This window comes from Falco cherrug, chromosome 13 (genome assembly GCF_023634085.1).
Source record: "Falco cherrug isolate bFalChe1 chromosome 13, bFalChe1.pri, whole genome shotgun sequence".
Lineage (NCBI taxonomy): Eukaryota > Metazoa > Chordata > Aves > Falconiformes > Falconidae > Falco > Falco cherrug.
The window spans coordinates 6413837-6440157 of record NC_073709.1 but is presented as its reverse complement, the minus strand read 5'-3'; the positions used below and the strand labels follow the sequence as shown (position 1 = coordinate 6440157).

The following is a 26321-nucleotide window of genomic DNA, read 5'->3' as shown; positions in this document are numbered from 1 at the left end:
ACAAGTTAGAATTTGAAGGGTTGGGGTTTTTTGTGTTCAGTATTTCTCTGTAATTTGTTTCAAATAATGCTGTGTATACATTCTGAAACCTCTGTAGTCCATTGTCATTATAACATGCAGCTGCTACGTAATAAATGCTCATTATAACAGCATTCACTCTACTAGGCTCCAACAAATTTCTGTATCAGAGTAATTAATGATTACTTACTTCACTTACCTTTTTAAAGCAATATTTTAGCTCCCTTGATTGCACACACATAGTAACTAACACTAGCGTTAGACCTCTGGATTTTAATTATCTTTTATAGTATTTTAAGAACTTAATATATTACCCAAATGTGATAAGTCTTCCACAGTTCACATGTTCATTTTGACACCCTGATATTTTCAGAATATACGTGTTCGATTGTATGTCCTGATTACTTCCTGTAAAAGGTTTAAACCTCTAATGTTATTTAAAAGACTGACACATTTAGACTGTAAGAAGAGAAGGCCTTAAAGAATCCATCTTCCACTTTTTAAACTTTTTGACAAAAATTTATCTTCTCTGAGTAGAGGCAGATATCTCAACATGTTTAAATGCATCCCTCTATAGAACCCGCATCTTTACATTTAAATCCTGTGAAGGATGGCCTGTACCTCATAAACTGCTGACACAGATATTTTATATGCCAAGAACGCAAGATAAAATAACTAATGAAAAAAAAACCTTTTGAGGTGCCTGTGTGGCAACCAGCGTTAAGAATGTTTTTTCTAGAAGCTTCCTGTAACCGTTATTTTATTCTTTTGAATATAAACATCCTTACAAACGTAATGAAACCCTTTGAGTGACTATGAAAAGCAGCATTTAACCTAAGAGGTAAGCATCTAGGAGCACTGTAACTTCAATGTGTAAGTATAGTAGTTAGCTAAATACATTGTCATATTTTTTGATATCCACTACTGGAAGGAAAACCGAATTATAAGTAATTCTCACACAGTTCACACAGTCTGTTCTCTCAGTCTCATATTAGTCTGTAATGTCTTTATTTGTATTTACCACTGCTAATAAGGTAATCACTGCAAATATTACTTCCCTCAGGATTTAGCATATACACTAATATTTTATAAGTTACAGTTAAGTTAAAATACCACATGAACTTCCAGTTCTTCTTTTCACCAAATCTCTTGGAACTGGAAATAAGGAAGATGTTGTTACACTTGATTTCACTAAACTTTATATGCTTCGCAGTGTAAAAATGAAGTTAAGGCAAAATGTCAAGTCTGATGTAGTTTGGAATTACTGGACAAGTGTTTCTGAGAATTTGTGCAAAGGTGGTGTTTAATTGCTCAAATTTTATCAATTTTTGACATTTTTTTTAGAAATTTATTTTGCTGTTACCTTCTCCGTTTATTTCTACTTTGTAGCTAAAGCATTGCAGTCGTTACATACATGACTTGTTTCCTTCTTTGATCAAAAACCTGGACCCTGTCCCACTTAGACATCTTCTTAACCTGGTCTCAACTCTTCATCCAAGTGCTCACACTGAACAGGTAAAGAGGAGCCAAACAAAATCACTGTAATGAGAAAAGAAACTATGTTAGTATATTAGTCAAGCATTATGGATTTGTCTTTGTTTTTCTAAAGGAATGCATGTAAAAATAATACTCAGTAATGCATGAAGAGGACATTATGTGAGTAAAGTTGTAATATTTCTTCAAGTAGGCCTTTTCTGGCTTTTGAATTATAATCTTTTTCAGAGGTTTTTGAGGACTACGTAACCACTGATAGAAGATTTTAACTTCATGTCTGAAGTTAAAAAGTGTTTCACACAACATTACTTTGTGCATTCATTTATTTTGGTTGGTTTATTTTGGTGAAGTATAGTATTGGCCTATAGAAGGCTTAACAGTCGATCTTTGCGTACAAAACCTACTGCTTCTTAATGGCACTGTTAACCTGGTTTTGTTTCTAGACCTTGTATTTGGCATCAATGCTTATAAAAGCACTGTGGAATAATGCACTAGCAGCTAAGGCTCAGCTGTCAAAACAAAGCTCTTTTGCATCTTTACTGAGTACCAATCTACCCATGGGAAACAAAAAAGGTATGTGGTTTTCCAATAGATCAGGTAGTTACATTTTTAATTTTCGTAGTCTCCTTGTTGACTTTGGACAAAAAGGATGTATAGAACTTTTTACTTGGAAGTATTTTTAAAAAGTGTCATGCTGGCATATTTTTCAAGCAGAAGTTGAGGGTAAAGACAAAAGCATTACAACTTTGTGAGTGCCTTTGGAAAGCTTTTTCAGATCAGTTCTGTTTGTGTATCTAAATAGTATGTGGAGGTTTTTTGTGGGGTTTTTTGTTGTTTTGTTTTTTTAAATTCAGAGGATGGTCCATAACTCATCAGTTAACTATTCTAGTTCTGCTGAACATCTGTAACTTACATAGCTACATAAAATCTTACAAGAGCTTACCTTATTTTTTTACCTAGTTTCTGACATTACATGCTATTTCTGGGTTGGTGGGATTTTTTGTTGTGGTGGGGGTTTTTTTTTGTTTTTACTTGACTGTATATTTCCCCACACTCATTACTAAAGGTGCTACCAAGCCATTCTGCTGTAGTTTCCCTTTCTTTTCCTACTCTTGATTTTTATGAATCGTGGACAAAACTATATGCTGACAAAAAGATTCTTAGTCACTTATTTTTCCATCCTGCTTTTTTCCTCCAGAAGAAGAGGAGCTCAGAAGAGCAGCCCCTTCACCTTGTAAGTACACTTTTAGAAGTACACCACAGGCTGATAATGTTTGATACTACAGTGTTTTTTTCTACAGCTATTGAATTTGAATAGAAGAACTAGTAAAAGTTTGAAATTACATTTTTATGAGAAGTCAAATGAAAATAATATTTCATGTAGCATCTAGGAAATTCAAGTAGGCGTGCTATATATGGCAAGAAGAGACATAAGAATACAAATTTTGTAGTTAAATGCTCAGTGCTTTAAAAATAATTTTTAGTGTTTAGGTACACAGATTGAGTTACATCCCTTGTTCAGCTGTTTGCAGGAAGAATGCTGTTGAGTTCAACATTTGAGGCAGATTTATGTGATGCTGTTATATTCCAATTAACACATATCACAAAGTAACTGGGAAATGTGGTTTTGAACTAGGGTCACCAGCAGCAAGCCCTCAAAGTAGTGACAACAGTGACACCCATCAGAGTGGAGGCAGTGATATTGAAATGGAGGAACAGCTTATTAACAGAACAAAACATGTACAGCAGCGTCTTTCAGATACAGAGGTAAGAGTGTAAATCTTAGTCTGTGAATGTTGTTACTGAGTTCCCTAACAATGGAAATAATTTTTTTCCATAATTGTTTCAAGACCTGAACAGGTGCATAGCAGGTATGTTTACCTGCAGCAAGATAGTGGATAGCTGGAATCTTTACTTATATTCTGTGCAGTTCACATAGAATATATTGTACCTTGCCTGTGAACAAGTGCACTACAAAAAAACACCTCAAACAAACGGCTTGTGGCATTTAAATTGTATTTCAGTTAGATTAATCTCTTAGTAAGGGATTGCGTGACATACTGTTCACATGTCACACTGTGACTCTGTGTAGGTGCAAACCCTGAAGATAAACCTTCTTACGAATAAGATAATGCAAAAATAATTCTTAAATCTGAATCTTTCTCAGAGCATTTTGTCATTGGCACCCAAATTGAGAAAGAACGAATGAAAACTGGTAGATTTGGCACGTTTGAGAATGGTGTTTGAATGATGAAATTGATCATGTATTTTCAGTGGTGTTTTATTTTTCCACCAATCTTAAAAAAATAATTATTATTATTATTATTACAGGAATCCATGCAAGGAAGCTCTGATGAGACAGCCAACAGTGGTGAGGATGGCAGTAGTGGTCCCGGTAGTAGCAGTGGCCACAGTGATGGATCTAGCAATGAAGCCAACTCCAGTCATGCAAGCCAGTCTGCTGGAAGCCCTGGCAGCGAGGTGCAGTCTGAGGACATTGCAGATATTGAAGCTCTCAAAGAGGAGGAGGATGAAGAGGAAGAAGATAGGAGTCATAATCCCCAGAAGAGCAGTAGGAGCACAGATCTGCGAAGCAGAAAACTGGAATCACAAGCAGGCATTTGTCTGGGAGATTCACAAGGGGCATCGGAGAGGAGTGGTGCAAATAATGGGGCAGGAAAGGACCATGTTTTTAACAGTGACTCTGTGACACCGGTGGATAATCGAATTAGAATGCTAGATGCTTGTTCTCACACTGAGGATGCAGAGCATGATATGACAGGGGAAATGAGCGCTGCTCACATTTCACAAGGGTCTCAAGATTCTTGTATAACTCATACAGGGGACTTCCTTGGGGAAACTATTGGAAATGAATTATTTAACTGTCGACAGTTCATTGGGCCACAGCATCATCACCATCACCACCACCATCACCACCACCATGATGGGTAGGTGGCTAGATGTTTCTTCAGAAATAAAAGTGGTAGCAAAATATTCCATTTGGGCAGAAATTTTTATGGACATTTTGCTATGGTTAGGATAATTTTGTCTAGCAGACATGATAGTTACAGCAGATAGTTGCACAGTCATCTGTTTTGTTAACATTTGATTAAAGTTTTTTGTTAAGGTTTTGTGTTGAATAAATAAGACAACATTTAATAAAATGTTAAAATTAGTTTGGAAAATGGTGTATTTAGTTAACATTAAAGAAGTCAACACAGTTGTCATGATAGTGAGACCTTCAATTTATCTGTAATTGTTTTTCAAACTCATGTGAAGATCTGCTCTGTTCAGACAGATGATTCATCCTGACTTTAGCTTTAGGGAGATGTCTGCTCACTTGTAGTCTGCTATAAACAGCTTTCTCTTTGATACTGTCCATTCTAATATTCTTCTTTTACAGGCATATGGTCGATGATATGCTAAGTGCAGATGATGTCAGTTGCAGTAGTTCCCAAGTCAGTGCAAAATCAGAGAAAAATATGGCTGATTTTGATGGGGAGGAGTCTGGCTGTGAAGAAGAGCTTGTACAGATTAATTCACATGCTGAGCTAACATCTCATCTCCAGCAGCACCTTCCTAACCTTGCCTCTATCTATCATGAACATCTTAGTCAAGGTAAGAGTGATAAAAAGAAATCAGAAAAACATTGTACTTCTGACTCGGTTTTACGTAATTTTGAATTAGTATCCGATAACTAAAGTAATCAAATTATATTAACCATATATGTGTATTTGCCCAAAGAAACCACAGCATCTGCTGACATTCTACCGTTTCTCCAAGAGATTCATTTTTATATCACATAAGTTTAGCTGTATTTACCTTTTTTAAATTTCAGGTACACCCCCCATTTCTACTGAAGCTTGTAAGGCAAGTTAAAACAAATAAAGGCACTAAAGAGCCTAGCAAATGTTTTTTTCTAGTAAGTTATTAAAGTAAAAAGAAAGGTGATACTGAAATGTGAGATTATTTTTTTTTCTCTCTGAAACCTTATGTGATTTTCTTCTGGTGGGTGCATCTTACAGTGATTCTGTACATTTGTCATCTTAAATGAATTAACCCCAGTGGGCTGTACAGAGGATAATTTTGGAAAAATGAGTTAAAGTATAACTTGATATCTTAGGGAGCTTGCCTTAAAGAGCATTTTTTGCTATTTCGTCTTACGCTACCAAATCTTCTAGTTTACTTCAGGGTCCAGTTTAAGATACTACTAAAACACTTCTCAAGAATTATGTCATCTTTCCATGTGCTATTGTAGCAGCTTTATTTTTGTTTTATCCCCCTTTTAAATATGATGGAGGATATGGTTGGTGAAGGTTTGACATTTTTCTTCACTGGTCTGGCAGAACCAAGTTTGCTATCTTCCAGCAGGCAGTAAAACCATTACTGTTTATTTCTTTTCCTGAAACACAGTTGAGTAAGAAGTCTTTTTTTCTTTAGGCTTAACTGAATTATAATTTCAGTCTGACATTGAAAATCTGGAAGGATCTTTTTTCTACACTATGGAGTTGAGTAAACTACTAAAACTTTGTAGTTAAAACATGCTATAAATCAGCATATTTTTTCAGTATTTTCCATAGATATTGCACATCTTACTGAAGATCCAAATTATTGTTTGAGCATGAGGCCTTCAATGCAGATTATTTTTGACACCCCTAGTTTGCACATGCAAATAATTACAGTGTTCTGCATGCAGTCTAAATTTTCTACTTGACTTTGCTCTTAATAGTATCAAGTAGTAGATAAATGAATGGTACCAGCTGTGGAAAGAAGGAAAATGTCTATCAGTGTTTATGAAAACATGATGAGTTTCTAAAGTCATGCATTTTGATACTCTTTACTGTATATAAAAAATGGTGTTTGTTTTTCCTGACTTTTAGTTAGATGAAGGAGATCATGCACTGTGAGGGGAATTTATTGAAATGTGCTTCTTTCTTGCTTTCCAACCATGGTAGTTACAAAGATACTTCCCTTCGGACCACAGCACCACAGAAAGACTTAAGAAATATTTTAATTATACTATGAATTAAATCTAATTAAATGAAAAAGCAATTGCACCTGCACCTGCAGTTCTTAAGTAAAGTTTTTATTGTGCATTGTCATTAGCCAAAACCAGTATAAATATTGGCTTAACTGCCCTGTTGACTTCTTGTATGGTCATAATAGTTTGTCTTCTTTTAAGAACCCATATGTGGAAAAAGGCTGCAATTACAGTGTTGTTGTTTGCACTTTACAATAGCCAAGTTTACAAATAAAGCCTCTTGTTGTCTGTGCACTTAGGAAATAATGTTCAGATTAGGTAGTTCCTTCTATTTATTCAATAACGGTCTTTATATTTTGTTCAGGACCAGCAGTTCATAAACATCAATATAATAGCAGTGCGGTGACGGACATTAATTTGGATAATGTTTGTAAGAAAGGAAATACCCTTTTGTGGGATCTGGTCCAGGATGAAGATGCAGTAAGTTGAATACCAGAAAAGAATATTTTTTTAAAGAAAATAAATACATACTATTCAGTGACTTTTCTTTCTACTTGCTGTAGATTCATCTCTCTGAAGGGTTAATAAATGAAGCAGAGAAGCTGCTCTGTTCTTTAGTATGCTGGTTCACTGACAGACAGATTCGAATGAGATTTATTGAAGGCTGCTTAGAAAATTTAGCAAACAACAGGTAACTTAAATCATAAGTCATCTCTTTTTATATGTATCTGTTTTTGGAACATAAAGGAAATCCAGGTTGACTATAATGGTTGTTTCATTTTACAGGAACACAAGTTAAACTAGACAAAAACAGAAGTATAAGAATAGTTTTCAAGGTGTTATGGATGTATCTGATACTCGATTTTTCTATTCTGTCAGTGTCGTGAATTTGTCATCTTGCCGATTTGTCTGTTCTCCCTTCTGCCAGAGGTTACTGCCTTCCTAACATTTGGTAAAATCGGGTCCACACCTTGGCCAGTTGAGTGCAAGGTCAAAGGACCTTAGCATAAGCATTTTGAACTATGTATTTAGATTTTATGTGCAAGTGGCTGAGGAACAGATGAGTTCTTTTCCACCAGGTCTGTTGTGGGGTCTGGATTCTGTGGAGAAGCAGCTGGAGGTAGAAGTAATACCTTGACCTCAGATAACTTGTTTCAATACCAGCCAGAGCTGTGAGATTGTACAGTTTCAAGACTGGCAAAATTGGAATTTATTTTGTTGATAGAACTAATCAACTGGTGGACATTGCCTGCAGTGTTACCTTTTTGCTAAGAACTGTATTTGTGAGATGAGGAGTTACAAGTATACTGAGACTATAATTATTTATGGAAATGTGAAGATACTTATCACTGATAAGAAATTTCCGTTATGTGCCATTTATGCACTTCTTGAGTTTGCCTAGATAGTTGTCGTACAATACACATCTACTTGTGTCTACAGTGAGTTTGAGGCAGATTTCTGCTGTCATCTGTTTGTGGAAAAAATGTACTCATTTTGCTGAAATTTCACAAGACAAATTTTATGAAACTCAAAAATAAGAATTTACCTTTTAAAATTCAAATTTTTTTAAATAAGAAAAATGTATACTGTTTTATTTTTATACTTGTCCAGCAGCTGTGCAACCAAGGTATTACATGTAAAGAATTTGAAGTATGTGTGGTTCAGGTTCAGAAAACTGATTGGCTAACATCATGGTAAATTCAATTGCACTTAGGTGTTTACAGTCCCATCAGCCTATTGGCTCACTGAACCTGAGCTTCTCAAAGTAATTTTGAAATGGACAATTTTAATTTTGTAACAATCATATATATACTGTCATCATTTCTCTCTTTCTCCTTTAGATCAGTAGTAGTTTCACTTCGTCTTCTTCCAAAGCTGTTTGGTACTTTTCAGCAATTTGGGAGCAGTTATGACACACATTGGATAACAATGTAAGTAGCCCCCTGTCCCCAGCAGCCTAAACCAAGAGACTTGATGACGTTTAGGGGGCTGCTGCAAGGCTTGCTCCTTCGCTGTTGTCCAGACCAATAATGACTATGGTCATCATCTGTCTGTTGTCTGGTCTAGATATATAAGCCTGTCTAATCACTCAGGCCTGGATTTCTTCATAATATACACTACTGTTGTAACTGAGCTGTAGACTGAATATTTTTTTTGAACACCCACCCCACTCCACCCTCCCCGCTTTAATCCCAAAAAACTTGCAGACAGTACTAGACATCCACTAGTAGTATATTGTAAAATGTTGTAGTAACTTGATGTTACATCATTCTGTTCTGATGTTATATCAAATGCTTCTCAGTAATAAAAAAATTGGTTTGTAAGAAAACCGTTGAAATGTGAGGATACATAGTCTAGCATGCCTTACTAGAACAGACTATATAACTAGCTGGGCTAACTACAGAGAACGGACTACTGGAACTTCTGGCAAGGATTGCGGTGACTATCAGCAATTTTTCTTGGCCTTTTTACACATGACATGTTTAAATATATGACCAGTTCTGGGTTTTGGCTTAGACTTCTTCTGAATTAGGGCCTTTAGGGACGTTTTTCATGGTCTCAGAAGGGAGTGTTCTGTCAGTCCCATTCCTGAAAATAACGACACTGTGGAGCTTTGTGGATGACAGGGAAGAAGAGAGTACTGTACTAGAAAATACTCCTGAATTCATGGTAGATGGAAAAACTGAATGTTTGCTTTGATTTGATGTGTGTGCAGTTTTCCTATAATAGCTGTCTAATTTCTGTAGCTTTTCTGATCATTTTAAGCAAACCATAATAACTTTCTGCCCTTTAAATTGTTACAGGTGGGCAGAAAAGGAACTTAATATGATGAAACTTTTCTTTGATAATTTGGTACACTACATTCAGGCAGTCAGGGAAGGACGACATAAACACGCATTGTAAGTACACAACTGACTTTGAGTGTTTGATATTTTACATTTTAAATGTTTATTTTCTGCTTTTCTTCTGGTGCTTCTGATGTGTTCTTAAAAGTACATACTTTCTATAGGGACATTACATGCTTAGGGAGACAAAGGTCTGTGAAAACGGTAACATTTTAAATAGCCTCCTTAGAAAAACATGCAACAACTCTCATGTCACTTTTGTTAGACATTATGTTGAGTATTCCTTTACAAATAAAACACAAAGATTTTATGTATTCAAATCAATTTAAAGCGATTTCATGTCATAAAACTATTCAAATGTTTTAGTTTTAAAATCTTGTTATTAACCTTTGCGGTAGTTTGTTTTTTTCTATTTAACACATTCATCTGCACTTTCCAATATGCATGGTTAAAAATAGGTGTATATACACAAGAAAGAATTTCTAGCTTCCCAATCCTGGAGGAATAACTACTCACATTTTGACAGATGTCAAAGTCAGTATGTAAATATGGGCATCCACAGTTGAAAAATGTTGCTATTTATGGGTCAAATTTTTACTTCATCATACTCCTTTGTATTGGACATGGTTCTAGTGAGGAATTACTTCAAAAGCTGTTTGAAAGTGAGATGAATTGCTTTAAATTACGGCAAAATGAAATGCTGTTCAGCTCTTTTGACCTTTAAGCTTCTATCTTACAACTACAGATAAAGTTAAATATATTATGTAAGTTGCAAAAATACTTTTTGTGAAGGATATGTATCAGCAGAGATCAGCAATTCAGAGTAGAAATACCAGCATTTTACAAGTTAGGGAAAAAACTAGGGTCAGATCCTGCAAGTTGCTAATGACAAAATGCTTCATGGGAACTGGATTGTATGCCAAAAAACCCTCCACTCCCGCCCCTCAAAAAAGCAACAAAAAAGTACTTTAGTAATGACTAGTATGTCATTCCACTTGTTTGGTGTGGTTCTGTAGCATGTGCAACTGGAGTCTAGGCTATATACTGAACTAGAAGTTCAGAAAGAAACTTGAAAGAAAAAATCACTTATGGTTTTAAGAGGCACGTGTATAAGTGGGAAAAAAAGTTATGACAATAAACACTTAAATAAACTTCTGTTTTTATACAAATTTAAATTTTAGATACAGCCACAGTGCAGAAGTTCAGGTTCGTCTTCAATTCCTGACATGTGTGTTTTCAACTCTAGGATCACCAGATCATTTCAGTAAGTGTTTGAGGTTACCTTATCAGAGAAGCACCTCATAGTAAGGCTCACATAGTTCTTAATAATCAATGTTAGCTTAAATAAATACGATATTTTAAACATACAATTTTAAATAAACTCTGATATTGTTTCAAAAGAAGGAAGATTTTTTTTGATGGAAGCACACAACCAACACTGGAGTTTAGATTCTATTGCAGTTCTGTGGAAACAAATTTTTCTGTTTTCTGTGCTTCAGTTTTTCTAAATATTGGGATTGTAGTAATTACTGAAATGAAGATAATATAGTCTGTATTTGTGGGTTTTGGTTCATGTCCATGATGTTCTCAGAGATCTTCTACTAGAGTGTGCTGTATGTTGTGATACCAAAAGGGAATAATTCTTCATATTTTAATAATACTGGAAATTGGTTCACACTTCTGCGAAAGTAGTATTCTGTATGACAGTTGATCTGTGCAGATGGTTAATCCTTTTCACTCTAAAGGTTAAAAATAGAAGTCTTTTGATGTGGCTGATGGAATTCAAAATTGAACATGATTTTCTGTGGTTTTAGTAACCCTTGGTGGCTTTCCCTTCCACTAATTCTTTTGGCTGCTCTCAAGCCCTTGTGAACTAGGAGCCTTCAGTGTTTTTTCAGCATCAGCTCTGTAGAGACTTTCAGTTGATTGTATCTTGAGGTCATTTGTTAAAACGCTTTAAGTGAGGAGTCCTTTGGGTAGTCTCATTATAGACAAAGTTGGCATATGGTGTGCGTATGGCTCGTCACTGGTCATTAGAATACAGGAAGGAATGAGAATATCTGTAGCCAAGAGAGAAAAAACTTGCAACACCGTATTTGCTATTGTTGATGGAATAGCCGCAATTCTTTTAAAAGAAATTTGGTGAGATCACAAATGTTTATGTACCAGCTAAGAAAATAAACCTACTGTTCTCTTCAAAGGAGAAGCAATAAAATAGTTACAGAGATACTATTTTCAGCCACAGTCTCAATACCCAGCTGAAAGCTGGACTCTATGCCCAATAACTACTTACGAACTAAGAAGCAACCTGCTGTTTGGTATGAGAGCTCAGGTCAGCCCACGCTACTCATTGGGTTAGTAACAACCGAGAGCACTAATGACCAAAACCTGTAGCTGATTGCCAGCTCTAAAAGGGGAAAAGTCTAATTCCTAATTGGTAGGTGGTGAATTTTTCTTTTGTTGTTTCTGAAAACTTCTTGTCCTGACTATTCTGAATTCTATGCATGTATTCTTGGGTTTTGTGGACTGTCACTATAGATTTGATGTTATAAAGGATTAGTTAAAAATACTTCCCTAATTTTAGGGTTGAGTTTAGAACAAGTGGACATACTGTGGCACTGCTTAGTAGAAGATTCCGAATGTTACGATGATGCACTACACTGGTTCTTAAATCAAGTACGAAGTAAAGATCAACATGCTATGGGTATGGAGACTTACAAGCATCTTTTCTTGGAAAAGGTATGTAGAGAGTTAATTGCGACCTTACAATCCTAGTAAAAGTGTTTCTTTTCCATACCAGCACTATTTAACATATTTAAAGTTGTGTCTATGAAAAAAATATCTTCAGTAGTCTTGGAGGGCCCCACTTGTCATGAAATGATTTTTCTCTGCTTGGAGGGAAGAGAGGAACGAATTGGTATGAATTCTTTTCACACTAGTATTTACTTGAGTGTTTCTTTGCAGGTAGCTTGTGTGTTGTATCTGAAGCTATATAGCACTTTAATGTGGAAAAAAAAAAAGCCACCCAGAACTACTCTTTCCTTTATGATGTATAGCTTACCTGATTAAAAAAAAGACTTTTCTTCTTTTTGGGAGGGGCATATGAATCGCATTAATACATCCACTGAAAATATGAACGTGCAGCATCAGAGCTTTTTGCAAGGCATCCCATCCATTCCAACAAATGAAATTTTCAAATCTATCCATTTTGTATAATTAATGTAGTCTAGTTCTTTTTTAAGGCTATGCAGTTTTTTGTCTGGTTTTGTAAACTTATGAGTTTTTTTGAACAGAAACATCGTGTATGCTAATAAATATTCCTGCTGTTGATAAGTTAAGCAGGTAATGTTACAGTAATTTTTGTTCCGTCTGCACTGTTACAGTCCAAATTGGTGGTAGAGAAAAGAGGTTTGTTGAAGCCAATTATGGTCGATTTTTTTGTATTGTATATAAAATTCAGAGAGTGTGATCTTTTGCAAGAATAAATTTTAGTTGATCTACTGCATTTGAATATGATTGGTAGTAACAGTAACATTGTTCTGTGCTAATGAAATAAATACTCTGTAATTGCTATCCGTTCCATTACTGAATTTTATTTTCCATACTAAAGTCCATTCGTTTTATTTAGATGCCACAACTAAAACCTGAAACTATTAGTATGACTGGCCTAAACCTTTTCCAGCATTTGTGTAATTTGGCTCGATTGGCTACTAGTGCATATGATGGTGGCTCAAACTCAGAGGTAAGCCTAGATTCTGTGCTTATGTTTTATTTCTTTCTGAGGGAAGAGGAAAATTAAATTACTCATCTGCAGCAGCATCTCTCTTGAGAACTTACTGACTTGAATATTGTTTACTGGTTTGAGATAGGAATGCCACAGCCCACAGTGGTGGGGTCTGCACAGATTGCTGTCTTGAGTAGGTCCCTGGGAACTCAGGACTCTGAAGTTCCAAATGTGAGACAGTGAAATGCAAATAAGAGGCCAATGATCCAGAGTTTCCCTCATGACTTTGAGCATGTGTGGCTCTTGTCTCTAGAGGTAGAGATAGGAAACCACAAAGAAAGTGATACCTGTTGCCTGCATATCTTTGTGCGGTTTATCATATTCTTAGCATTACTGTATTTATTGTGTTTAAAGAATGGGTTTGTAACATTTACTTTCCTAAATAAGAAGATTCAGATGACATTCTATTAGGCATATTTAATTCTGACTAGAAATCTCTTATAAAATGTGTCTCAGTGTACATGTGAAGTGCTTTAGAAGTTTTTCTTCTGTAGTTTTTTGTGCAGAGAAACTATCTCAGAAATAAAATGATATATTGGATATTTTTCTGTGAATTAAGGCAAATTTTTATTAAAATGCTATTCTTGCAATGAATACTGATTATAATTGCAGTTTTAAGTCTTCATTTAGAAGTATTCCTGTTTGTCAGAAATGAGGTCATTCTTTTGAATTTTAACCAGTTCTTCTCATGCTTCAAAGTATGAAAATGTTTCTGTGAAACTTAGAATTTTATAGTAATTCATGAGTGCAGTGATGAGAACCCAAGCAGAGGAAAAATGAAGGTATTTTTAGTAATTGCGTCACAAGGCAAATAAAATGTCTCAAGTCAGAAAAGCATCGCTCCCAGTGTAACAATGAGGCAATGTTTTTTTTTTTTCTGTGTTTGTTTTTCTTTTGTCAAAACAGTTGTGTGGCATGGACCAATTCTGGGGTATTGCTTTAAGAGCACAGTCTGGTGACGTCAGTCGAGCAGCTATCCAGTATATCAACTCTTACTATATCAACGGTATGAATTTTTATTTTTGTTCTCTGTTTAAAATGTAAAGAATATCTAGTGTTATCCCCTTTTATTCTTAGTATAAAAATGCATAATCCTGAAGTTGTGCGTATATAATTTAGTTTAACTGATATTACAGGTAAAACTGGTCTGGAAAAAGAACAAGAATTTATTAGCAAGTGTATGGAGAGTCTGATGATAGCTTCTAGTAACCTTGAGCAAGACTCTCACTCAAGTCTGACCATTATTGAAAGAGGACTCCTAATGCTGAAGACACACCTGGAGGCTTTTAGGAGAAGGTAAATAGCTTTATTGATCTATTGGGATGCGGAATGTATTTCCGTTCCTCTTATCGTAATGATGAATGACTTATGAGTTATTATTCATTCAAGTAATAGTTTCTTTGGTTTTCTTTGTGTAAAGAAAAGACAGCAGTAGATAATTCTGAAACTTTTAATATAAAAGGTCTAAACAGTTACCAGGGTTGGCCCTTGTCCTTGTATAAATATATACAGTTCATGTTTCCCCATTCCTCACCAAAGAAACTTCTTCAAAGTTAACTTTGATTTGAAAAATAGTGAGGATATCAATACCTTCCTCTTATCTTGAAAAAAAGCCACACAAAACCAAACAAAAACCCTAACCCAGAACAGTGAATAAAGGTGCAAGTTTTGTCTTTCCTGTCATTGTTTATCAAACATTTGTGTTAAATAGGTTTTGACAAAAATATTTTTTCCATCTTTTTACCTCCTCCTTAAGGTTTGCATATCATCTGAGACAGTGGCAGATTGAAGGCACTGGTATCAGCAGTCACTTGAAGGCTCTGAGTGACAAACAGTCACTGCCACTGCGAATTGTGTGTCAGCCAGCTGGGCTTCCTGACAAGGTCAGTTAAAAGCCCTTTTACAAGGCCATCCTTCACTGTTAAATTTCAGTAAGTCCACTGTGGGCTTTGAATAATAAAACAATTTTTTTATTTCAGATGACTATAGAAATGTATCCTAGTGATCAGGTGGCTGATCTACGGGCAGAAGTTACCCATTGGTATGAAAATTTGCAGAAGGAGCAGATAAATCAACAAGCACAGCTTCAGGAGTTTGGCCAAAGCAGCCGCAAGGGGGATTTCCCTGGTAAGCTATAGCGCTTGTACCTGTATTTTTTTCCCTTACAAGGGTTCATCCATTTAGAGCTTAGAAGGTTGTGGTCAGTTTCTTCCTCAGATATCCTAAATAAGCAAGCATTATGATATATTTTCTTCTAGCTGTAGTTATAGTTAGCATCACCCTCGCTTTTAGTTAATAGCATTATTTCTTAAGCGCTAGCATTTATTTGAAATAGCAAAGAAAATGTGGGTCTGCCAGAAGTCCTCAGATGCAGCCAAGCTCCAAGTTCCAATACACTTCCCCGCACAGTATTTTTTCTTCTCATTGTTTTCATTATGTTGTTTTCTGTAATTTGGAGATTCTGTTACATAGAAACTTATTCTGTGTTTTGTGAAATGAAGGTTCCTGGCTCTTGCATTGGTTCAGAATTTGAAGTCATAATTCAAATTCATATTTATATACCCTACATACATGTATTCCAGTCAGGTGTAAGATTGTCCTCACTCCTGCAACTGATGTTTAATTTATGATCATCCTGTAGCAAAAATGGTCATTCATCCTCTTCTGACGCTCTTAATTTGGAATCACCTTCCTCCTGAGACCATCGTTGCTTGCTTACAGTGTGATGAATATGCATCCTGTTGTTGTTCACTGTCTTTACAGTGTTTTCTTGTTTCCTTTCTTTATGAGCATTAGCATGTAATGTGTATTATCGGAACAAATTCTGTCCATGAATGTGTTTTTCTGACACTACTGACCATTAGCATATGTGTAAACATAAATCTGACTTTCTTCTCATAGTTTTTAGAATATTTTTAAAAATGTTTTAATGAGACACACTGTCAGTAAACCAGAAATTTAGACATCTTGATGACCTTTGTGAAATCCTTTTCCAGCCACTTGTCAGAATCTGTTCTAGTGAAGAAACGATCTTGTTTTCCACCAAATATAGCCAGGTAGCAGAAATTTTTATTTTTGTTTTGGCTGGATCTTAGAAACACACAATTCAGAAAATTCGGAGTTGTAGTCCTACAGCAGCTGCATTTCAGTCGTGTTACGTATGTACAGTGTCTTTTGTGTCTGTGCTGATACCCATAATTTGTACTCGTTTTTGTGGAAGTTGTTTTATTTTTTCTGTGTTCATTACACTAATTATTAACATACCATAACTATGGGAAACTGGAGAACTATAGAATTTGTATCTGTCGATTCATAAACCCAGTGTCCTTTGCTAGGTTTAAAACCTGTGTTAATGACTCTAAGTGCTTTGTCTTGCAATTGATATCTGTGTTGGCTGATGGATGCATAAAATCCTGTAAGAGGCTAAATCTCTTATTAACCAGACTCCTGAAGAAGTGCCTCTGCATTGTTCTCTGTGTGCTGCTGTGTGTTTGGAATAATCTCGTCACGTGATTTTTACTTTTCAACTAATTTTGAAGAAGATAGGATTGAAACTGAGACTTGCGGTTAAAACCCGCAGTTTTACTTATGTACCCTATTTTGGGGACTATTTGTATAGATTAAAAAAAAAGAAATTACTTTCTAATAACATTGTCACAGAGAGCTCTGTGAATGATGGTTCAGTGTACTGACAGTTTAAACTTAAAGACTTGGGTCACTGCATCACAGGAGACGTTTACTGTAAGGTGCATAGTGCATACTTCTGTCTCAGCGACCTCCACTATGTCCATTTTAATTTACCTGGATTAGTTAACCTACAAACAGTTCTTGATTAGAAACCTGAAATGGTGATTATTTTATCAACTTAGGTAGAAATCTGAGCAGAGTTTATCAAATTCCAGTGAAAATTAAAGGCTTGTGATGTCAGCGTACAATTTTTTCTCTTGTCTTGTCCTTATAGAGCTAAATCTCAATGTCCTTAGTTGCTTTTTAGTTTTCTCAGGTGGGCTTTCAATTTCACAAAATAGACAGAGATAACAGAATTTTTATATCAGCTTTTGGCTCCTGGAATTCTAGACTTGCACTTTTATTTTTAGTTCTTTTTATTTGTTTCATCTGTTGTTAACTGTGAGTGGCCTGCTTTAGCACTCTTGTTAGCCTGCCTTTTCACCACCGTGTAGATAGCAATTTCATTTCCAGCATCTTTGCACAGTGTTGTTTTCATTTTCCTGCTCTTGGAATCCATGAACAAAATGGTATGTCTGAAATGATAGCAGTCACATCTAACACATGTTGTCTTCAAAAGGAAATTTATTTTGAGAAGATGAAGACAGTGAAAATTAATGTTAAACAGATTGTTAGAGAAGCGAGGCAACTATTATTTTGGCAAATGAAGCTGCAGGTTCTGAGGCAGGTTAAAAGAAACTTAAGCATTTATTAGTTTTAGATACATTTCTGATGTTTTCTACCATCATACTGCTGTCAAGGAAGTAACCAATACCCACTAGCCAAAACTCTGGGAGTGTATCTGAAAGTAGTAGAGGCATGCACATTTATTGAATGTACTTTTTAATTCTCTTTCACTACAATAATCATAGTTGTTATTTTTTTTCTATTTACCAGACATTTACCACATAATTCTTTTAAGGTCCCAATATACCTTTTGTAATGTCTCTTGTTCATTTGAAATTTGCATTGCTCAGAGAAATGTGAGATTGCGTTCTCTTCTCACTCAGATTGCCCATTGTAGTCTTTCTTCTGAAATGTTACTAGTTTGCTAGTAGGATGGTAGATTTCCATATTATTTTTGTGGATGATGTGTTTTCCTGCCTTTATCTGTTGGAAATTATTTTGTCTGACTGCATTGATAAGTTTCAGAACACCCAGCTGGCGAGGATGGGAACAGTACTAGATACGTGAAGTTTGTCCCAGTTCCATATAAAACCTTCATGGTTTTATTGTTAACTGATGTCCCAGCAATTTCGTTTGGGCAGGGTTTGAGGATCATATGTGTTTGCCTGATACCTCCGTTTATCTGGCCGTTCCGTAAAAGTTACTGTGCATACATCTTACTGGACTGCTCTGGTTTGGAAATGTCAGCACTCGTGTGTGTGTCTTGGCTGGTTTCGGGAAGCATCACTTAGAGTTGTGTGCATACATCAGCAGAGACTCCGTGGCTGCAGGCTGCAGAAGATGGGCTTCCGATAATTACCTGAAGAAGGCTGACTGCGTGTACACTACACCGTACATATCTTTATGGCAGTGAAAGAGTGAAGTTTGTTAGCGTGTATACGTAGAGGTTTGGGTTTTTTTATTTTAACGCATGTCTTTGAATACCGTGTTCCTATAGCTAGGTAATGGGCTGTTTTGAAGCATTTTCAGGTTACAGAACTCTTTAGTACTTTCCCAAGATTTCTGCAAGAGGTTCAAAAATACTGGCTTCTGTGAAGAAGTCTGTTGAAATCCCAATGTTGAAGTATAGTGGCAGCGTGAAGCTGGACTGGTGTGGAGGACCAGGGCCTCATGCTGGGAAAAGGGTACTTGTAAGAACAGTGGCTGAACAGCGTAGCAGATTTCAGTCCATGATAAAGATCTTTGTGTGCCACAATTGGTGGTTAGAGCTGTACGAGTACTCTGAGGTGTAAGGTTATTGTGCATTGTAGTTCTTGGTTACTGCTTGATTGCGCCAAATCAAGTGAAATTCTTAATCCTCTGCTTGTTCAAATTTCTTGTGCAGTGTTGGGAATTCTTTGAAGGGTGTTCTCAGTTTTTCCTTTCTGAAGTGTATGACATACCCAGTTCCAACTTACATGCAAGTAAGATTAATCATTGCTGCTTAGTCTTTGCTGACTTTATCACAGGTGTGTGATACCGAGGGATTTTGTTGATGTCCATAATCATTTTCCATTATCCTTTTCTGGCGTAGCATAATTTCCTACAAAATACAGAAGGCATGTTTAATCTGAATTCTAAAAACTTTTCGCTACAAGATTGGGTGAACTGTTATTGAAAACGTTATTTCTGAATACATGCAAGTAAATTTAGTTTAACATGGTAACCAGTTTTCTTAAGGAAATTACATTAAGTTTTTGCCTCATTTTAATTGCTACTGAAGAGCATACTATTAAAAATCGTAAGTCTTAGCACTTCTGTTAGAAAATGAAACTACAAGTCTAGAAATTTATTGAAATATGTTTTCATCCTAGGTGGCCTCATGGGACCTGTGAGAATGATTTCATCAGGGCATGAACTGACAACTGATTATGATGAAAAAACACTTCATGAACTGGGTTTTAAGGATATGCAGGTATTACCAGCATACAGATAACGGTCACTGAAAAAGATTGGTTGATACGTTGCTTTTGTCTTGTGCAGCTGATGTAGATGATGGTGGTGGAAGGTATACTTTTCTTTGGGAGCATCCTATGGCTTTCTGTAACCAGTTGTTTCATGCTATCCAATATGTGCCTCCTGTAAGCTCCAACTAACGCTGTTGGCCTTGCTGGTGTCAGTCTGTTTATTTGTAGTTATGTTAGCAGATGTGAAAACTCAAGGAATAAAAGAAAAAAACTCAGTTTTTTTAACCCATCAAGGAAAACAAGGGAACAGTGAAAACAGAATCAAATACCCACTTTTTGTCTGAATTGTTGAACACATAGTCATAACATTCCATAGTAGCAGTGACTAGCTCACTCCTTTCACAGGTTAGATCTGAAGCTTTTTTTAATGCTCATCTGTAATTTTTTATCTCAGTTCCTGTTAGAGTGGTCTACTTGTAAGTTTGCTAAAATCAACAGTATGGAAAAGCCTGATTCGATTTGTAGAACTGTGAATGACATCATGACTATTTTAGGGAGTTAGGACTGTAACAAAACTTACCAGCAGATCATCACATACATTTTTTCTATCTAAAGGAAAACTAAACTCATACTGTACACTTTCAGGGATCTGCTAACATCCTTTTAGAAGGATTGTTGCTGGCTCATGTGCTTACATGTGCCTTAGCTGACTGTTAGCAATAGTAGCAGTTAATCTGTCTTGACTCTTGCGGTTACAAATTGGACATTCTATTGGACTACGTCTTTGATTGTTCATTAGTTCCTTTTGCTAAATGAATTGGATTAATGCAAAAACAAAACCAGTTTTTAAAACAAGTTTTTCTTACTAACATAGATAATTTTGCAGAATTGGACTAGGGTGCAGTCAGATGAATTCTTAATGTTTTCAGGACCTGGAGGAGCAGTAGCACTCAGTTTCAATGGCAGGGTGTGTTCAATATATGGAGGTGATAACTAGTCAGCAGGAACAGTTCATCTGAGAAAGGCTTTCCACATCGTGATTATGCCAGTAACAAATGTATGCTTTTCCAGCCACACTGCTATTTGTATTGCTATGCCCTTGCTAGCTTTATTCTGGTCCAGTTTATCTCATTTTTCCTCTGGATTAGTTTTTCTGCCATTTCATTAATACACTGAGGAATCAGGCGAGTACCAGTGTCTCCCAGGCCTGAATTGCAAAATAAAGAATGAGGGACAAGGAAACAGTACCTGTCTACTGTAACAACAGCAAACAGTGTATGCAGCTGCACCATGAATGCCTTAAGTGAAAGCAACAACCAAGCTGTAATTATGGCAGTTGCTCAAAATACTGCTCAGTAAAGATTTGACAACAAAGACACCGATGTATCTTTAAGTTCTTAATTATGATCCTGTTGAAAACATTTCAGAGTTTATCATACGCATTTTAAAAATTGTGTCTCTCCTCCTTGTTGTCTCTTTCTGTTTCTAGATGGTGTTTGTATCCCTGGGTGCACCAAGGAGAGAACGTAAAGGTGAAGGTGTTCAGCTTCCAGCATCCTGCCTACCTCCTCCTCAGAAGGACAACATTCCAATGCTTTTACTTCTGCAAGAACCTCATCTTACCACCCTTTTTGATTTGTTAGAGATGCTTGCCTCTTTCAAGCCTCCTTCTGGAGAAGTGGCTATGGAAGATCGTGAGGTAATTTAGAGTAATTTTATTAGAGCAGTTAAACTGAATTCTTATTTAATTGGATCTATTTTTCCTGTCTAGCTTACTTCCTTTGTACTCTGTCCAATTGCTAGATATGCTTATTGTCTGTATATTCATATCTCGTTTAGGGTGAAATCATTATCATGGTTTTTCTGATTTTCTTAACAACATTGTTCTGATATGTTTTAAATGTTCTAAATATTGTAGAAGCTACAAAACAGTAATTAAGAAAGAATCTTGATTAGTTGAATAGATGTCGTGACTAATAATGGGAATTGGCTTGAGGAAAGGTTTTGTAAAGGTTGTATTGCAAAAACTCAATCTTTGTGTTACATGGCATCATTAGCTTGTGGGAAACGAAATAACCACTAGTATATTCAAACCAGTTATTTATTTTTAAGTTTTATTTACGCTCACATTTCAAAATATGTGATAAGCTCTAAAGATAATATAACTTAAGCTCTAAAGATAATATAACTTAAGCTCTAAAGATAATATAACTTAGTTTCTTGTATATAACTTAGTTTCAGTGAGACTTCAACTATCATGTTCTATTTATGGATTTACATTAGATGGAAACAGCTTCTTAATTAAAAATAAATATATTTGTGGTCTTTGAAATCTTATTTTCACAATTAAGTTCACAATAAGAATGGTGTTCTATGGTTTGTCAGAGTGCAAGGTGTGAAGAACTCCATCTCCATGCAGAAAATTTATCCAGACGTGTCTGGGAACTGCTAATGCTTCTGCCAACGTGCCCTAATATGTTGCAGGCATTCCAGAATATTTCAGATGAGCAGGTGAACAAAAAATGTTTGTTTTACATGTTTATCTTTTTTACACGCGGATGTTTTAGGGTCTACTGTTTTAGTTGAATTTTCCTCAAATAGGAATGTTTAATGGTAAGTATGTTAAGTGTGCTGAGACACAAGTAAACCTAATAAACAAACCTTAGGTGATTCTTTTGAAATTAAACTAAACAGAGATGTCAGCCTAGTTCCTGAAGTTTGTTTTTATGATTCCTTTTAAGAAATGATTCAATAAATGAGTAGTCAATACTGATTGTCACAATCTTCTGGTTTGAATTGAAACAGCAGTTTCTTCATCTGCAGCTTTGCTTCAACATTATGGGAGTTGTGATAGTATAATCCTTCTGTACTGTCTTCTATAAGTTCAAAACGTGGGTACTTACCTAGCTGTTTTCTTGCCCTATAGATGAAAATTTTGCCTCTTTTAAAATTGTTGAAATTACATATTAACAGTTTTTAGATATTACAGATTTTTATGGACACATGTATCAAAATTTTCATGGAAGTTATAATTTAGAGTATAGCATTTGGCTTCCTGTACTTGTGCATACCTTAGTTTATGATAATATTGGAGGTTTACTCAAATTCCATCAGTGAATACACGTTATTCAGATTGTTAATCATGTATAGAAATATGCTTGAAATTGTCTGATTTAAAATAACATAAAATTGAAAACCAAACAGTCTGTGTTGCTTTAAAAATCCTCTCCTGCCTCTCCGTGCATTTTTTGGATAGATCAGCATTACATGTAAGTGTGTTAATTATTTTGTGTCTTTATCATCTTTTAAGGGGAATGATGGCTTTAACTGGAAGGATCTTCTGCGAATAAAAAGTGCCCATAAACTTTTGTATGCCCTGGAAATTATTGAAGCTTTGGGAAAGCCCAACAGGAGAATAAGACGTGAATCTACGGTAATTGCGCAGATATAGATGTTTTTCTCTCTGAACCAAAGTACATATTGATGAGTAATAGCATTTTAATTCTTCACCTGTTTTTACAATGAATTGGTCTTGTTTATCTTCAGGGAAGTTACAGCGATCTTTACCCAGACTCAGATGATTCGAGTGAAGATCAAATAGAAAACAGTAAAAACACATGGAGCTGCAAGGTTTGATTTTCCTACAGTATTCTGTGATACCTTACATAGTTTTTTAAAAAAACGAAATGGATAGTAAGAGGTTTTGATCTCAAATTTAGGTATAATGTTTTAAGTTTTTTCTGTTAGCAGGCCTGTAAATTTGTTATAGTTGTGTACAACTATTTCTTTTGGTTTTCATAAAATAGTCAGATGAATATTTTCTCATTATTTATTTATGTATGAAGCTTAGATTGGTATCTAACTGAACTTAGTGATATTTCTGTATTTGGGTTTTTATTTTCACATTGGTACCATAATATACTTACAGTTTGTTGCTGCTGGAGGGCTCCAACAGTTGCTAGAAATTTTCAATTCTGGAATCTTAGAGCCTAAAGAACGGGAATCATGGACTGTGGTAGGTGTTGATTCACTCCTTTTCTCCAGAATAGCATAACTCTCATTTGTAAAGACTTTCATTACTTTCCACCTTTGTTATAGTTACTTTTCTGCAGTAAATTAAATAAATGAATTCTGTAGTTGAAGCCACCAGAGTCTGTGCAATAGCATCTTTTTCTTGAATATTTTATATTCCTAGAAGAATTTATTTTCTTTTTGAAAAAGTCTTCACACTTCTGCTTTTTTTTGCATTTTAAAACCAGCCTTTGTATTTTTCTATGTATTTTTGGTTTAATTTTTTGTCCAGTCTTAAAAAATCCTATGTCCTGGAATGTAAATTTGTAGATCATGGGAACACCTCAGAGAAAAAAAACTGGGCTTCATCTTTAGCGATGATTGCAACTGCATTGATATAACTATTGCATATCACGCTTCCTTAAAAAAGTCAAAATTTGCCAAACAAGAAGGGTGTACTTTATTTTTTGCTTTTTTGGACTTATTTTAGGGAAGGTTGCTATTAGGAAGCTTTCATTATAGTCTGTTTTAAGTCGGTAATCTGTTAATTGTCTTTCCCGCTGAAGAGGCCAAGAAATACCATTTCCCCTTGTTAGCACTGAGACAAAAGTGGTAGCATTGTGGCTGCTGTGTTATTAAAGACACTTTTCAATAATGAATGTTATTATTAATCGTTCTTATATAATGTTTTTGTCATCACAGTTCTGTTATTAGTTTGAGCTGAAGTCATACTGTAATGAAAAGTTTTTATTAGCAATTTTTCCCTTTTATTTTCAATTCTGTGGCATTTAATTAAAAAAAAAAATGAAATATCTCAAGCTCTGAGTCATATGTACATAAAAAGATATACGTGAACAAGCATGCACATGTATGTATGAAACTGGTGACAGTTCCTGAAATGCTGAATAGAAGCCAGGTATACTTTTTATTAAAAATTTGATAGTTTTTTAACTGATTTTGAGGTATTTGTTCTAAAATTGTTTCAATATTAGAAAGAAATGCCCATTCTGTCTATTCAGTACATAAACAAAAGTAAGTTTGTTTGCTTTTATTGGTCTGCCCAGAAAGTGCTCACAGCATGGTGAAAATAGTGACAGATTCTGCAACCAAGAGTCTTAGAGTCCTGACTTATGCGTGTATGGGTGCTAGACAGCTGACTTCATGTGTTGCTGTGACATGGTGCTCTAGTTTTGTTAATTTACTGTCATAATGGTCATAGCCACAGAGCTGGAAGCCATGAAAATTGATTATTAAATCAAGATTTACTAAATGTATCAGTAGTTTTCATCAAACAAGAGACGTTACAATACAAAATGTTATTTTTTAACTAGTATTTATTGTCTCTGTGTGGTTAAATATATTCAACCTGAAAGCACTTCTTTAAACCATACTTTATACCCTGTGCTGTAGTTGAATACAATGAAGGACAGGGGCTTAACTGTTGAGCTTAACTCCTGTACGATTTCCTTTGTGTTATTTCCTGCACTGAATAATAGAATGTCTTGAACGCCCCTGTTAATAGGGCTAGTTCATGAAAATATTTTTGTTATAAATAAGGATTTTTAAAACCCTTCCTCTTTACTGTCTGTTCTGGTGAGGTTTTGCCGGTTAGTTCTAGCTGTTTATCCTGTATACCTTACTTAAGCTTTTTCATTTTTAATTCTGTAGTAGGTGTAGAATAGTTTGTAAAATAAATCCCTGAAAAAATGCAATTTCATTTTCTTGTTATTCACAGTGGCAGCTAGACTGTCTCGCTTGCTTGCTGAAGCTGATATGCCAGTTTGCAGTTGACCCTTCAGATCTGGATTTAGCTTACCATGATGTCTTTGCCTGGTCTGGTATAGCAGAGAGTCACAGAAAAAGAACATGGCCAGGCAAATCAAGGAAGACTGCAAGTGACCATGCAAAGGGCCTTCATATACCTCGTTTAACAGAGGTAAGAGATAAACAATGTGTCCATTTTGTGAACTTTGGAAAAATTACTCCTTTGTTGTGTGAAGCCTTTATTTTGGTAATAAAATAATATACTGGAAAAGTTACTAATACTAATCTACATCCCACATGTTATTCTGATGTAAAAAGAATTTTAGTTGCTTTAAACCAGGCAGTTTTAAAAGGCGGAACTAAAAGTTTTTGTCTGTGATGAGCACGTGAATCGGGAATTCAGAATTCCAGTGCTTTATCCCTCTTTCTTAGGTTTTGTTTTCTAAATTAATGACTCCCTTTTTTTTTGTGATAACCTGTTATATGGGCTGTCCCCATCCTCACTAAATCCATTTTATATTCCTTTAGTAAACACTAAAATGACTTACTGTACTAAGGACGTCTGAGTGAGTGTACGGTAAACGTAAACTTTATGTTTATGTAAACTAAACCTGTAAACCTTCCTACTAAGCAAATACAGTATTTTGGCATCAGAGATGCATTCACTGTAAATTGATTGCTCTTGGGCTCAGGACCAGCTGTGGTTGCCACAAAGTGTAGATCTGAACTGTGAGGTGAAGCTGAACTTTCTATTTGTCATTGCTACACATGGAAAAACCTTAACTATTCAATAAGTATTAGGTATTTTTGACAAAAAATGGTCCCTAAATTGCCAAAGCTACTATGATACAGGGAAATTATCAAATGCATTACATTTTTAACATTGGCTGTGTGTAAATGCTGCAACCAGTTTCTATAACGGGTTTTAAATTTTTAATTGTCAATTGATCAGTATTTCTGATTGCAGTGGATTTGCTGTCTAAATATTTTAAAAGACTTTCTTCAAACTTTAATTCTAAAATTCTGTGTAGCTTGTCAGGTTTGCTAAAGATGAATAATTTAAGTGAGTGTATAGTCAATAAAATGTGTTAATCAGGGAGATGTGCAAGATTTACATATTCAAG

General features: G+C 35.4%; 1 protein-coding gene across 9 annotated transcripts in view; it reads left to right on the top strand.

Annotated features, from left to right (window-relative positions):
• Nucleotides 1–26321, top strand: part of USP34 (ubiquitin specific peptidase 34) — a 137090-nt gene that overhangs the window by 55805 nt on the left and 54964 nt on the right. For all 9 annotated transcript variants that reach the window (XM_055725696.1, XM_055725692.1, XM_055725691.1 and 6 more), the window contains 24 exons: nucleotides 1408–1533; nucleotides 1956–2085; nucleotides 2711–2746; nucleotides 3149–3279; nucleotides 3844–4460; nucleotides 4916–5130; nucleotides 6858–6973; nucleotides 7057–7184; nucleotides 8335–8424; nucleotides 9298–9393; nucleotides 10521–10603; nucleotides 11924–12078; nucleotides 12968–13081; nucleotides 14030–14129; nucleotides 14260–14419; nucleotides 14880–15006; nucleotides 15103–15250; nucleotides 19330–19430; nucleotides 20912–21121; nucleotides 21808–21933; nucleotides 22733–22855; nucleotides 22969–23052; nucleotides 23351–23437; nucleotides 25169–25369. In XM_055725696.1, the coding sequence (XP_055581671.1) occupies nucleotides 1408–1533; nucleotides 1956–2085; nucleotides 2711–2746; nucleotides 3149–3279; nucleotides 3844–4460; nucleotides 4916–5130; nucleotides 6858–6973; nucleotides 7057–7184; nucleotides 8335–8424; nucleotides 9298–9393; nucleotides 10521–10603; nucleotides 11924–12078; nucleotides 12968–13081; nucleotides 14030–14129; nucleotides 14260–14419; nucleotides 14880–15006; nucleotides 15103–15250; nucleotides 19330–19430; nucleotides 20912–21121; nucleotides 21808–21933; nucleotides 22733–22855; nucleotides 22969–23052; nucleotides 23351–23437; nucleotides 25169–25369 (3504 nt within the window). The remainder of the gene's footprint in view (nucleotides 1–1407; nucleotides 1534–1955; nucleotides 2086–2710; nucleotides 2747–3148; nucleotides 3280–3843; nucleotides 4461–4915; nucleotides 5131–6857; nucleotides 6974–7056; nucleotides 7185–8334; nucleotides 8425–9297; nucleotides 9394–10520; nucleotides 10604–11923; nucleotides 12079–12967; nucleotides 13082–14029; nucleotides 14130–14259; nucleotides 14420–14879; nucleotides 15007–15102; nucleotides 15251–19329; nucleotides 19431–20911; nucleotides 21122–21807; nucleotides 21934–22732; nucleotides 22856–22968; nucleotides 23053–23350; nucleotides 23438–25168; nucleotides 25370–26321) is intronic.